This window comes from Arvicola amphibius, chromosome 5 (genome assembly GCF_903992535.2).
Source record: "Arvicola amphibius chromosome 5, mArvAmp1.2, whole genome shotgun sequence".
In the NCBI taxonomy this organism is placed as follows: Eukaryota; Metazoa; Chordata; class Mammalia; order Rodentia; family Cricetidae; genus Arvicola; species Arvicola amphibius.
In genome coordinates this window covers 113,693,963-113,707,997 of record NC_052051.1, presented here as the reverse complement: position 1 = coordinate 113,707,997, position 14,035 = coordinate 113,693,963, and the positions used below count along the sequence as shown (strand labels likewise).

Here is a 14,035-nt window from a genome sequence, read left to right as displayed (position 1 = left end):
GTTGTTGGAAATAGGACCTTGCTATCAACCCCAGACTATCCCTAAATTCAAGAAGCCCCCACTTCAGCCTCCTGAGTGCTAGATAGAATTTCAGTAAGGCTGCACACTGACTTAAAGACTTTTCAGCCAGGAGTGATGGTACGTGCTATAATCCCTATACTCTAGAGGCTGAATAGAGGATTTTTGAGTGCAAAGGCCATTCTGGTCTACACATTGAAACCATAACTAAACAATTACAACAAAGATTATTAATGATATCAAAGTCAACATTATTTTCAGAAGGTTTCCATTCATTTTTCCCAATAATCTAATTTTTAAAAATTACATTTGTTTATTTTCTGTTTGTATGAGGTGGGATATGTATATGCCATGACTCAAATGTGAAATAAGAGGTTAATTTTCAAGAGTTAGTTCTCTCCTTCTTCCATCTGCATCCTGGAAATTGAACTCAGGTTATTAAGCCTGGGCAAGTGCCTTACCCACTGTGCTATCTCACCTCACCAATGCTCCAGTAATCAAATTTACTTTTTTTTTTCACTTTATGTGCTGTATTGGGTTTTTGTCTGTATGTATCTGTGAGAATGCCAGATCCCCTGGGAAAGAATTACAGACAGTTGTGAGCTGACATGTGGGTGCTGGGGATTGAACCCAGGTCCTCTGGAAGAACAGCTGGTCCTCTTAACTGCTGAGCCATCTCACCAGCCACTGCAGTAATCAAATATTTATTAATCATGTTAAATTACATTTTTTTTATTTTTGTGACAGGGTTTTTCTATGTACCCTTGGCTGTCCTGGAACTCACTCTGTAGACTAGGCTGGCCTTAAACTCACAACAGAGATCTACCTGCCTCTGCCTCCGGAGTGCTGGGATTAAAGGTGTGCATCACCACTGCCTGGCAGTCAGTTTATAATGTTAAAAAAATATGTCAGTTTTCCTTTACATCAATTTCTACATACCCGTTGCTGACTGGGAGTTGACATCTGCATCATGAAGAAGTAATAATTTCACAATATCTAAATAACCTCCACTGGAAGCTGCCATCAGAGGAGTTATATCTCCTTTATTCCCTCTATCTTCAACATTAGCATGCATAGCTAGTAGTACCTTTAAAAACACACAAAGAAGTTGTTATTGCTTACTATTAATAGTACTTACAGACAAAATATTCAGTTTGAGACGATAACCTTTTGAGATAGGGATAAAAAGATATGTAAAAGTAATCACCTATTAGGAAAATCCAATTTTTACTGGTCAAGATGACAGGTCAGATCATATATTTTTCCAATACTATTTGAGAGACAAGATCTCATGCATCTGAAGCTGGTCTTAAACTAAGTAGGCAGCCAAGTACAACCTTGAATCCCAAGTCCTCCTGTCTCCACAACCCAAATGCTAGGGTTATAGGCACATACCACCACTTCTAGCTATTACATGTCAATTTTTTTTTTTTAAAGAATTACTTATTTACTATACATACAGTGTTCTGCCTGCACACCAGGAGAGGGCACCAGATCTCATTACAGATGGTTGTAAGACACCATGTGGTTGCTAGAAATTGAACTCAGGACGTCTGGAAGAACAGCCAGTGCTCTTAACCTCTGAGCCATCTCTCCAGTCCCCCATGCTAATCTTTAAATAAAGATCTCATTAGCCATCCTATTATATATGTCTGCTCTTGTAAAAGAAATTGTGCTATGCTTGAGATTGTATAGAAAGAACAATAAAAATAGTTTATTTTCCAATATCGCTCCATATAGAAGAAAAAAATTAGAACAGGATATTCTTCTGAATGGAGTAGAAATAAACTTCTACTTTCCTTTATAGTTATATTTTTATTTGTTTTTTATTGTTTTTTTGAGACAGGGACTTACTACCTAGCTCAGCCTGGTCTTGAACTTATTTGCTTGCACCAATGCAGGTGAGCACCACCATCACATTAATTCTCTTTGTGTGAACAGGCACAAAAGGATCACAGCACACAGGTGGAAGTCAGAGGACAACTTGCAGGAATTGAATCTCTCTCTCTTCACTAGGTGGGCCCCAGTAATCAAACACAAAGTTAGGCCCCCATCCCACCTGACCAATTATCTATTTTATTTTCTTTTTAAGATTATTTTGGGTGTATGGGTGTTTTGCCTGCCTGTATGTCTGTGCACCACATCCTTGCACAGTGCCTGTAGAGCACATAAGGCTCTGGAACTGGAGTTACAGATGATTGTGAGCTGCCATGTGGGTGCTGGGTCCTCTTGAAGAACCAGTGCTCTTAACCACTAAGCCACCTCTCAGACCCCAGTTACATACTATTACTTTTCCAAGAAAGGGTTTCTTTGTGTAGCCTTGGCTGTCCTAGAACTCACTCTGTAGACCAGGCTAGGCTTGAACTCAGAGATCCACCTGCCTTTACTGCCTAAATCCTGGGATTAAAAGTGTGTGCCACTACTGCCTGGCTTGTCTACTATTTTTAAAAGTTTAGAACTGAGGATACGGTGCAGTAGATAGTGTTCACCATGAAGACCTGAGAGTCAGAGTTCCAAGAACTTGAGAGGCAGAAACAGGAGATCTCCAGGGCAAGCAGGCTAGCTAGAGAAGCAAATTGGTAACTCCAGGTTCACCAGAGTAAAAGATCCTATCTCAGTGAACAAAGTGGAGAATGGTCAAGGAAGACACACCTAGTATCATCTTCTGCCCTACATAGCCCCACACACATTCAAACATACACACACAACATATGTACACAAAAATTCCAAAAACAGAAGAGCTTAAAATATGATTATTCAGTGATTCTTACTCAATAGGATAAGCTTTGAATACATGATATAAAAATAAACTATGCCTAGCTACACACACACAGACACACACACAAAATGAATTGTGTATATTTCTAAAAGAGAAAGGGAAGGGAGAATCTGGCCTCTAATCACATTTTCTTTTATAAGTAATAAAAATAACTAAAATACCCAAGCCTCTCTATAATTTTAAACACTAATAATAATATTTCAGGGCTGAGGATGTAGCTTAGGGATAAAGCACTTACCTCACATTCACAAAACCCTGGATTTGATGATCCCCAGCACTACTAAAATGAATAAAGATTATTTCTGCTTACTTGTGCCAGTTCATAATATCCTGCTGAACAAGCCAAACACAGCAGGCTTTCTCCTTCTTCTGTATGTTCATTTACACTTCTGCCTTCATCTAGCAATTTGCGAACGGCATTTACATCTCCATCTGAACAAGCTTCTGCCAGACTGCGACTACAATCAAACATCACATGAAATTAACTGATGGAAAAAGACTCATGATCCTATGATACAAAATTAAATCGAACAGACACATATAAAAAGTGTACTAAGATAAACTAGCATAAGTATTTTATGTGCCAAGCATCCTATCCCTAACGGTAATTATATACATGCTTTAACTAGGTAAAAATAAGAATTTAAAAGTAACTGTCATTTTTATTATTATTATAGATATATTTTTGAGTTATAGACAATTGTTAGCCACCATGTGTGTTCTAGGATCCAAACCCGGGTCCTCTTTAAGAGCAGCAAGTGCTCCTAACTGCTGAGCCATCTCTTCTGCTCTATTTTTAATTATTATTTTTTTAAGCAGTATATACAGTATGGGTTTCATTACCAGATTTTCATACATATATTTATTTGTTATTCTCTTCCTATACTGCTTTCCCAACAATCTTCCCCCAATAACAGCTGTTTTTAGTTTTCAAAATCTTTCTGGTAAAATTTCTATATCTGAAGTTGACTTTACAAAATAGCAATCCTCAAAGCTCAAAACCAACTAATAGAATCACTGTTGGTTTTAGAATCTAGAAGTAACTTGTGTTTGCTTATTGATATGGGCCTAATGTAATTCAGAAGGTCCCCAAACTCTATTATGTAATGCTAGGATTACACTCACATTCGACCAAACCTGGCTCTGGTACAAATTCTGACAGGCACAGAGGGATTGAAGGCCAGTAAGATGGTTGAGTGGAGAAAAGCAAGTGCTGCCAAGCCTGATAATCTGAGTTTCAAACCTTACTGGTCCTCAGGCTCTGTAACCTCAAGTTTACTAAGACATGAATGCTGGTTTTTAAAATGCAACAATACTGGAGGTCCTAGAAGAGTATCTGAGCAATATTTTTTTAAAAAGACAGGTCTTTCTACATAGCCCTGGCTGTCCTTGAACTCACTAAGTGGACCAGACTGGCCTAGAACTCAGAGATCCACCTGCTTCAGCTTCCCAAGTGCTGGGATTAAAGGCATGGGCTACTGGTGCCATTTTAGCAATTTAAGATTTTGAAAGTTATATATAAGCTTAATTTATCCAAAATCACATTTAGACAACGGATCATATAATAGCAGCAGTGAAAGCATCAGCACTAGCTCTGCAGTGGATTCCTCAGCAGGATCTCAGGGTGAATTATTAGTTTTTTTTAAAAAAAATTTATTTAATTGTGTGTATATGTGTATACATGTATACGTTTACCTTTGTCACAGAACAAGTATATGGAGTTTATTTTCTCCCTCTAACATGCGTGTTCCAAGAATCAAACCCATATGATTAGGCTTGGCAGTAAGACCTTTTACCACTTGAGCCATCTTTCTGGGCCAGAGATATTAATTTCAAATCCCAAAACATCAGCAAGAAAATAATTCTTCTGGTATAAGTCTCATAGTAGAACTATTCTTATACAAATGTAAGTATAAAATAATTATTGTGGGGCTCAAGAGATGACTCAGTAGTTAAGAGAACTTGCTCCTCCTGCAGAGGACCAGAGGTTCACAAGCATCTGTAACTTCAATTACAAAGGCTCTGTCAATCTGACACTCTTCTTCACAAGCATCAGGCACACATGTGATGCAAATATACACATGCAGCATGTATTCTCACATCAAGTATTTTTAAAAGTAATACTGTCATTAAATATAAAATTAGAGTGTTAGCCAGTTTGTTTAAAGTTGTTTTTCAGCTTTAAGTGTTAAAAATAATTAAAAATGTAACTGATATAGTACAAAAGGACTACCTTTTTACTGTTGCTGGTTTTTGGTATGGGTTGAAGTTTAGATTTTCTCAAAGCATTAATTTATAGTAATCATAATCTACGAATGAATCCTGAGTTCTTGTAATTAAAATTAACACCACAGTTTTGGCCCTACTACTTGTGTTTGCTTTTTTGTTTGTTTGTTTGTTTTTCTTTATCCAAGACAGGGTTTCTCTGTGTAGCTTTGGAGCCTGTCCTGGAACTCGCTCTATAGACCAGGCTAGCCTTAAAACAGAGATCCACCTGCCTCTTCCCCCCCCAAGAGCTGGGACTGAAGGTGTGGGCTACCACCAATCGGCTTCTGCTACTTGTGTTAACAAACACCATTGTAACAGACTGCATAAAAGTCACTCATGATGAGTCCAATTAACTGGTCTGTTGTTCTTTGAGACAGGGTCTCAATATTTGTCTCTGGCTGTCTTAGAACTCACTATGTAAATCAGGCTGTCCTTGAACTCATAGATCTGCTTGCCTCTGTTTCCTTAATGAATCAGATTAAATGATTTTTTGCAAAGATACTATTTTTTCCCTTTGTAAAAAAGACATCTTTTGAGGCATTAGGCGGACAAGCTTTTTAAAGGCTACTACCATACTGATCCACAAAGATATTTGTGTACATGAACCTATGGCTTAAAGTCTTACTGTGGTAAAAACAGTTGCTGTAAAATAAGTTACTGATCCTGGCAGTGGTGGGGCACATCTTTAATCCTAGCACTCAGGAGGCAGAGGCAGAGGCAGAGGCAGGGGAGCTCTGTAAGTTCGAAGTCAACCAGTCTACCGAGTAAGTTCCAGGATGGCCAGGACTACACAGTAAAACCCTATCTCAAAAAACAAACAAACCAATAAATAAAACCGAATTCATGAATTTACTTTTTCCTTTCTTTTCTTTTTTTTCTTTTTTGGTTTTTTGAGACCCCTGTTTCTCTGTAGCTTTAGGGCCTATCCTGGAAATAGCTCTTATAGACCAGGCTGGCCTTGAACTCAGAGATCTGTCTCTCCCTCCACCACCACCCCCTCCCCGCAAGTGCTAGGATTAAAGACATGCACCACCACCACCCAGCTCCTTTTCCTTTCATTAAGACAGACTCTCATGCTGTAGTCTCGGCAGTCCTCAAACTCACTCACTATGTAACCCTGGCTGGCCTTGAATTCACACCAGTCATCTCATTTTCAGTCTCACAAGTGCTGAGATTACAGGTATGCCAACACGCATAACTTAAATCCAGGAAACTACCTATATTGCCTATTAAAACGCAGGTTTTGATCCAGGACATCAGGGTTACAGTCCCAGGCTTTCTCATACAGCTCAGGCCGAGTTTAACTTCATTATATAGCCACGGCTGGCCTTGAACTGCCAATGCTCTTGCCTCTACCTACAGAGTGCTAAGTATTATAAACATATGCCACCACACATAGCCTAAGACTGTACACTTCAAACAAGCTCTGATATATACTCATTCTCCACAGACCATATTTAAACAACCAGCAACTAGACTGTTAAGTAATCCATTTAATTTATAACTAATCAAGTAGTCAGGTTAGAATTACTGTAACCTTTAGAATGTGTCACTTACTTTGAAGTAGAAACTAGGTCTTATTCAGTTTAGATTTCTCATATACTAAAATACTGAATACCCACAAAAATGTTTAATAGTGAATGCAAATCTAAGTTCAATGGCTCACACTTTTAACACCAGCATTCAAGGAAGCTGAGGCGGGACTGCTGCCTGGGCTACAGAGTGAGATCTTGTCTCAAAAATAAAACCAGTACCCAGCAGTGATGTGGGATGCCCTTCTGTATGCTGTGAATATATTTTATAACAATTGGATAATAAAGAAGCTGCTTTGGCCTGTGGCAGGGCAGAATATAATTAAGCGGAAAATCCAAGCAGAGAAACAGAGAAAGAAGACAGAGTTGGGAAGATGCCAACAGTCACTGGGGAAGCAAGATGTGAGGTAACAAGCCACGAGCCTCATGGTAAAATATAGAATAATAGAATTGGGTTAATTTAAGTTATAAGAGTTAACTAAGCCTGAACTAATAGGCCAAACAGTTTGTAATTAATATTAAGCCTCAGAGTGAATATTTGGGAACTGGCGGGTGTAAAAGAAACCTCCAGTTACACAGCAAGGTGAGGCATCTTTAAACTCACTTAGGAGGCAGAGAAAGGTAAATCTCTGTGAGCTGGGTCTAGCCTGATCTACTTAGCATATTCCAGGATATATAAAGCATTCCAGACTAGCCAGGGCTACTTAGTGAAACTTTGTTTCAAAAAACAAAATGAACATTTTCTAGTCCATGCAGTGTTTTTGAGGGGAGAGGGGGTACATGTGTAGTGACCATACATACATGTAAATAGTCATACACATAAGAATAAAAAAGCACTTACTCTAGCACTTAAAAGAGGCAGACAGATCTCTGAGTTCGAGGCTAGCCTGATCTTCAGTGAGTTCCAGGACAGCCAGGACTTTATTCAAAAAAGTTGAATAAAGTTATCATTTTAATATTCATATAGTATGCACATATTCATGTATCAACCTAAAATGTAACATATCCTCAAATACCCACTTGGCTCATATTTTTCCAAGAAAACATTTAATACTAACTAGCAAAGTATTGAATACATACGTGTCCACTTGTCCTGTACTGTGTGTGTTCTCTACTCTCATGCGGGTCAGTGCAGCAGCAGCTTCATCCAGTGCACAACTAACTGAAGATGTCAGTCTCCGGAGTACTTCAGGATCTGCAAAAGCTTTACCATCAGCAGTTGACAATTTGCCAATTCCTTAGTCAATGAGGCAATGCAGGGAAAGAAAAAGCAAAAATTGTTGAAATTATATTTTAAGCACCATTACACATGTCAAAGAAATGATAAAGACCCCATATATGAACCTGACAGTAAAAAAATAAGGTTGATGATTTCAGTTCTACCACTAACGTCAAGCCATACATATTAACTTTTCCTACACCTAATTCTGAATTTGACTTAATATGATCCTTATTGTACCAAATGAGTAATTCACTTGAAGAACTGTCAATAAAATCTCTAGCACACGACACTTGCCCATTCTATTTTCAGTAGCAATGTAATTTATCATAATAAACAATCCAACATTTTCCCCCCATTTTGGTCAAATGTCTACTTAACATCTTCCAGAGTAATGTTTTAAATTGAGTCTGACAGATACCATAAATGAAAAACCAAAATATGCAACACCCAATAAATTTAATTTATAAATAGGTTCCAAAATTTCTTTTATATCCTTTGATATGAAATGTTAAAAAGCTGTTAACAATCTTTCTGAACCTCTAACAGTATATTGAGATTTTGGTTTTCATTATTGCTATTATTTTGTTTGGATGAGCATGTATGTATAGGAGAGTATGCTGCATGTATACATAGTGTATGCACATGTGTGTAGGTGCACATGCTTTTGTGTAGGCCAGAGGAGGATATCACATGTCTTGCTTTAGTACTCTCCACCTTTGTCCTTCTAAATTCAGTCTCTCAGTGAACTAGTAGCTAGGCTGACAGCCAGCAAGCCCCAGGGAATCAATCTCCTGTCTGCTTCCTCCATAGCACTGGAGTTACAAGCCTGCCACACCTGACTTTTTATGTAGTATGGGATCCATACTACACAGCAAGCACTCTTATCCATGGAGACATCTATTCAACACCACACACACACACACACACACACACACACACTTAATTAATTATTTTTTGGTATGGACTTGCTGTATGACCTAGACTGGTCTTGAACTTCTGATCCTCTTGCCTTGAGTTTCCTGAGTACTGAGATCATCTGTGCTTACCGCATACTTGGTTAGTAGTACAAGGAAGCTAACTTATGAACTTTAAAACTTTTTATTTTGAATTTTCAGTATTTTAATAGTCTTTATTCCCCTGGCTTTTATATTGTCTAGGCTGGTCTCAAATGTAATGCATAGACGAAGCTGGCTCTGAACTCCTGATCCATCTGCCTCCAACCCACAACTGCTAGGATTATAGGTATGTAACACAATGCCAGCTAACAGCTAATATAAAGTAAAAATATGGCACTAAATGTATAGCTATCATTTATTATTATTTTATTTATTTATTTGAGACAAGGTCTCTCTTTGTAGTCCTAGTTATTTCTTTATTTGGGCCTTCTTGGGGGAACAGGGTCTTTCTATGTGGTCCTGGCTGCTCTGGAACTCAATATGTAGACCAGGTACCCTGGTCTCAAACTCAAGAGATCCACCAGACACTGCCTCTTGAGTGCTGGGATTAAAGGCATGTACCACCAATGCCCGGCTTAGGTACTATTTTAAAAATAGAATATATGAGGAAATGAGATGGTTCATCTAGTAAAAGCACCTGCTGCCAAGCATGATGACCCGAGTTTAACCTCAGTGACCCACAATAGGAGAAAATTAACTCCTGAAAGTTATCCTTTGACCTCCAAACTCATGATGTAGCACAAATACCCATATACATACATATGCACAAATAAAAAAGAAAAATAAAGATAATAAAAATTAAATAAATAATTTTAAATAAATAATAAATGTATTAACCTATTAATTTCTCTAAAAAATTTGTTTTTGAGATAGGGCCTATGCAGCCAAGGCTGGTCTTCAATAGCTAATTCTTTTACCTTAGCATCCCAGGTATTAGAAGCACAGGTATGAGCCACCATACCTACCTATACATACAGTCAAGAAAAAAAAAAAGAATTTCACTTTATAGGCCAGGGTGGTCACAGATTTGTACTAGTATTTCTACTTCAGCCTCCCAAGTGACAGAATTGTAAGCATGCACTCCAAAAAGTTGGCTAGACTTCCTTCTTTTGTTTTGTTTTGTTTTGTGAAAAATGGTCTCACTATGGAGGCTAAACTATTCTTGAATTTGAGGCCCTTCTTTAGCTTTGGTGTCCCAGGTGACAAGATTATAGACTTGTGCTACCATACCACACCCTGTTCTAGATTTCTGTATTTCAGAGACGATAAGACTTTAATTGCAGGGCAATGGAAACTCTGTATAATAAATAATGAGCAGACTGTACATTATAAAATAATAAGTAGGGGCTCAGCGGTTAAACTCAGTGGCTGCTCTTCCAGAAGATCTGGGTTCAATTTTCAGCACCCACATGGCAGATTACATCTGTCTATGATTCTATTCCAGGGCTTCTGACACCCTCACACAAAAATACATGCAGGCAAAAAACCACCAATGATTATAAAATTTAAATAACAATAAATTAAAAAATAAGTATATATTATTTTGAGAAAATATGTGTGTGCTTTGTTTCTTTTTTAAGTCTATAACTTATAACTATGATCCATGTGTCTCAGCTTCCCTTACACATATGTACAACACCCAGTGAGAAAGCATGTTTATCATATATTATTTCCGTGCATAGATATTTTAGTTTTTTATGTATACTGAGAGACCCATGTGGGTGCTGGGAATTGAACTCAGGTCCTCTGGAAGAACAGCCAGTGCTCTTAACTGCTGAGACACCTCTCCAGCCCCTGAATCAATTTTCGAGACAAAATTTCATACTGCAGCTCCAGCTGGCTTGGAAATCACTATGTAGCCCAGGCTATCCAGCAAAATAATAGCCCTATAGAGGGCTAGTATTAAAGGTATAAGCTACCACAATACACTTATCACACATTTTCTTTGCTGGTACTTCAAAACTAGAAGTTTGGCATAGCCTGGCATATTTTAGTCTAAGTTTGTGCTCATTTAAAAATAAAAACAGCGGTGGCTGGAGAGATGGCTCAGAGGTTAAAGTACTTGCTGTACTTCCAGAGGCCCTGAATTCAATTCCCAACAACGACACGGTGGCTCACAACCATCTACAATGAGATCTAGTGCCCTCTTCTGGCTTGCAGGCACACGTGAAAGCAAAACACTGTATACATAATAAATATTTTTTTTAAAAAGTATAAAAAAATAAAAATAGCTAAATTATAGAAATTTAGGTAATCAGTAATTAAAATGAATAAACAATATTAGAATTTCCTGAATAAGTTGAAATACAATAAAAATTTTATTAAACTACACTTAACTCCTATTTTTTATGCACCTGTTTTCCTGGATAACTAAATATCTTTATTAACTTAAAAATGTCAAAAAAATTATTCATTGTATTCAACCAAGTATTTTTAAAATACAGAATGAGAAATTTTTTAGGCAATAAGATAAGCATTAGAGATAGTAAATTTGGTATGTCAAATATTCCTAAGATAATCTTGTATGAAATGTTAGAGAGATCTACACTTTTTATTGTCATTGTTGAGACAGGGTCTCTCCATGTAGACCATGGTCCTACAGAGATCCTCCTGCCTCTGCTTCCCAAGTGCTAGGACTAAAGGCATGGGCCGCCATTCCTGGTAAAATCTACTTTTAAAGAGAAAATCAGTAGAGTACCCGCTGCTTCTAGCAATGCTTCCAGTCTCGCCTGGGTCTCTGGATCCACTGTGCGTAAATCTGCTCCTTCTGCTGTACTTGATAAGAATATCTCTGACGTTTTAAGGACTGGGTTATCCAAATCTTCTTGGTCCAAAATAAATGATTCAACCTGTTTATGAATTAAAGATCGAATAATGATGAAGCTGATGCCAATATGACTATAATAACTATAATCTAAGTCAGTATTATTTGAAATTTAAATATAATCAGATAATTATATAAACACAATCTATAAGGACAGAACTGAGGGAGCATTTTTTGCTAATCTCCAAGTATGATGACAGGTATAACTCAGACATACTAATAAGTTTCTTGAAGAGCACTGTATCTTTATGTTCCTAGCACAGAGCATAAAACTCTATATACACACGTGTCTTTTATGAAGTATATGTGCATAACCTCTTAGGAAACTGTACACAGAACTAGGTAGCAAAATAACAATCACATACAAATATACAGCTAGGCCTCCTATTGCAGACCTGCACTCCTAGCTGCTCAAGAAGGTGAGACTAGGGCTGGAGAGATGGCTCAGCAGTTAAGAGCATTGCCTGCTCTTCCAAAGGTCCTGAGTTCAATTCCCAGGAACCACATGGTGGCTCACAACCATCTTTAATGAGATCTGGTGCCCTCTTCTGGCCTTCAGGCATATACAGAGACGGAATATTGTATACATAATAAATAAATAAACAAACAAACAAATGTATATTTTAAAAGCTGAGGCAAGAAGATCAAAGTAAAAGACTTACCTAGACAACTAAGACCCTTGTCCTAAGTAAACAGAAAAAGGGCTGCAGGGGGGGGTGGGTGAGAGGCAGTGGACGGCTGAAAGTAAAAGTACCTGCCGCCAAGCTTGATGATCCGAGTTTGACCATGGGAACCCACAGTGTAGGAAAGAACTATATTTTGCAAGCTGTCCTCAGACCTCTACACTGACACCCATATGTAGACATACATATACAAACACAGATAAACAAATAAATGTAAGTGGGAACTGGGTATTATCTTATATTAGAAAACTTGCCTAACATGCAAAACTCTAGGCTCAATCTCCAATACTGAAAATAGATAATAGCATTGCTAGGCCATTATAAGATAACTGTCCTCTTTTCTAAATAATTTATTTTGACTTTAAAAAAATGAGTTAGATTTAACCTACTGCTGGATGTGGTGGTGCATGCCTAAGAATACACCATACCTAGCAGGCATCTGATTTATATTTTGCTGAAATTAATAATAGTATGAACAAAAATCAATTTAAAAATATACATGGAACCCTTCAATTTTAAATCAAGTTATTTCTAATTGAATTTTTAAAAATTAGGGGCACAGCTTTCTTGAAATCTATTAAGATTTATTTTTAATTATTTGTATATGTATGTGCCTGTAGGAGTATATGTTAACATGAACAGAGGTGCCCTCAGAAAACAAAGACAAAGAAATCATCAGATCATTAGAACTAGAATCATAGGTGGTCTTGAGCTGCCTGACATGGATGGCTGGGCATCTAGCTTAGGTCCTCTGCAAGAGCAGTGTAACAACAGCCCTAGGCAATGAGACATCTTATGAACCCACAATTAATATTAATATTTAAGTCTATTTTATTTTTCCTATCTACTGTCCTGTTTCCCATCTCATAAAGGTTGAAAAAATTGAAACTTTTATTATACTAATATGGTTTAAAACTAATAATGCTAAAAATCTTTCAACAATAAGTATCTAGTTTTTATCTTACTCTTAACCTGTATTTCTAAAAAAAAAAAAAAAAAAATTTCCCCTAGGTGGTGGTGACACATGCCTCTAATCCCAGCACTGGGAAATAATCCCAGCACTGGGAAAGCAGAGGCAGTTGCATCTCTGTGACTTCAAGGTCAGTCTGGTCTACAGCTGAGTTCCAGAACAGCCAGAGTTGTTACACAGAGAAACTGTGTCTTGAAACCCATGCCCCACCCCACAAAAAAGACATTTTAGGATGGAGGTTTAGCTCAATGGAAGAACACTTAGCATGCTGAAGGCCCTAGCCCTAGGTTCAAACCCCAGGACTGCTAAACGGGAAAAAAAAAGACTTCTAACATAAAACATATGCATTATTTTGATTATATACATACTATACTAATGTAGTCACACCATGCAAAGACAAGGAACATCCCCTAAGCTCTCAAATTCAAGTAAAAAAAATTGTATTGAGGGCTGGAGAGATGGCTCGGTGGCTAAGAGCACTGGCTGATCTTCCAGGGGTCCTGAGTTCAGTTCCCAGCAACCACATGGTGGCTCACAGCCATCTGTAATGAGATCTGGCGCCCTCTTCTGGCCGTCAGGCATACATGCAGGCAGAACACTATACATAATTAAAAAATAAAAATAAATAAAAAAAATTGTATTGAGGGGCTAGAGAGATGGCTCAGAGGTTAAGAGCACTGGCTGTTCTTCCGGAGGTCCTGAGTTCAATTCCCAGCAACCACATGGTGGCTCACAACCATCTGTACTGAGATCTGGCGCCCTCCTCTGGCATGTGGGCATATA

General features: G+C 37.8%; 1 protein-coding gene across 10 annotated transcripts in view; it reads right to left on the bottom strand.

The window, feature by feature from the left end:
* The window catches only part of LOC119814125 (ankyrin repeat and KH domain-containing protein 1), a 120,859-nt gene that overhangs the window by 90,036 nt on the left and 16,788 nt on the right, over window positions 1-14,035 (bottom strand). For all 10 annotated transcript variants that reach the window (XR_005285363.1, XM_038329490.2, XM_038329486.1 and 7 more), the window contains exons 2-5: window positions 11,474-11,624; window positions 7,678-7,834; window positions 3,108-3,255; window positions 958-1,105 (exon numbers count right to left, since the gene is read on the bottom strand). Coding sequence is in view for 9 of the 10 variants with exons in the window: in XM_038329490.2 (XP_038185418.1) it covers window positions 958-1,105; window positions 3,108-3,255; window positions 7,678-7,834; window positions 11,474-11,624 (604 nt within the window). In the remaining variant the exon portion in view is untranslated. The remainder of the gene's footprint in view (window positions 1-957; window positions 1,106-3,107; window positions 3,256-7,677; window positions 7,835-11,473; window positions 11,625-14,035) is intronic.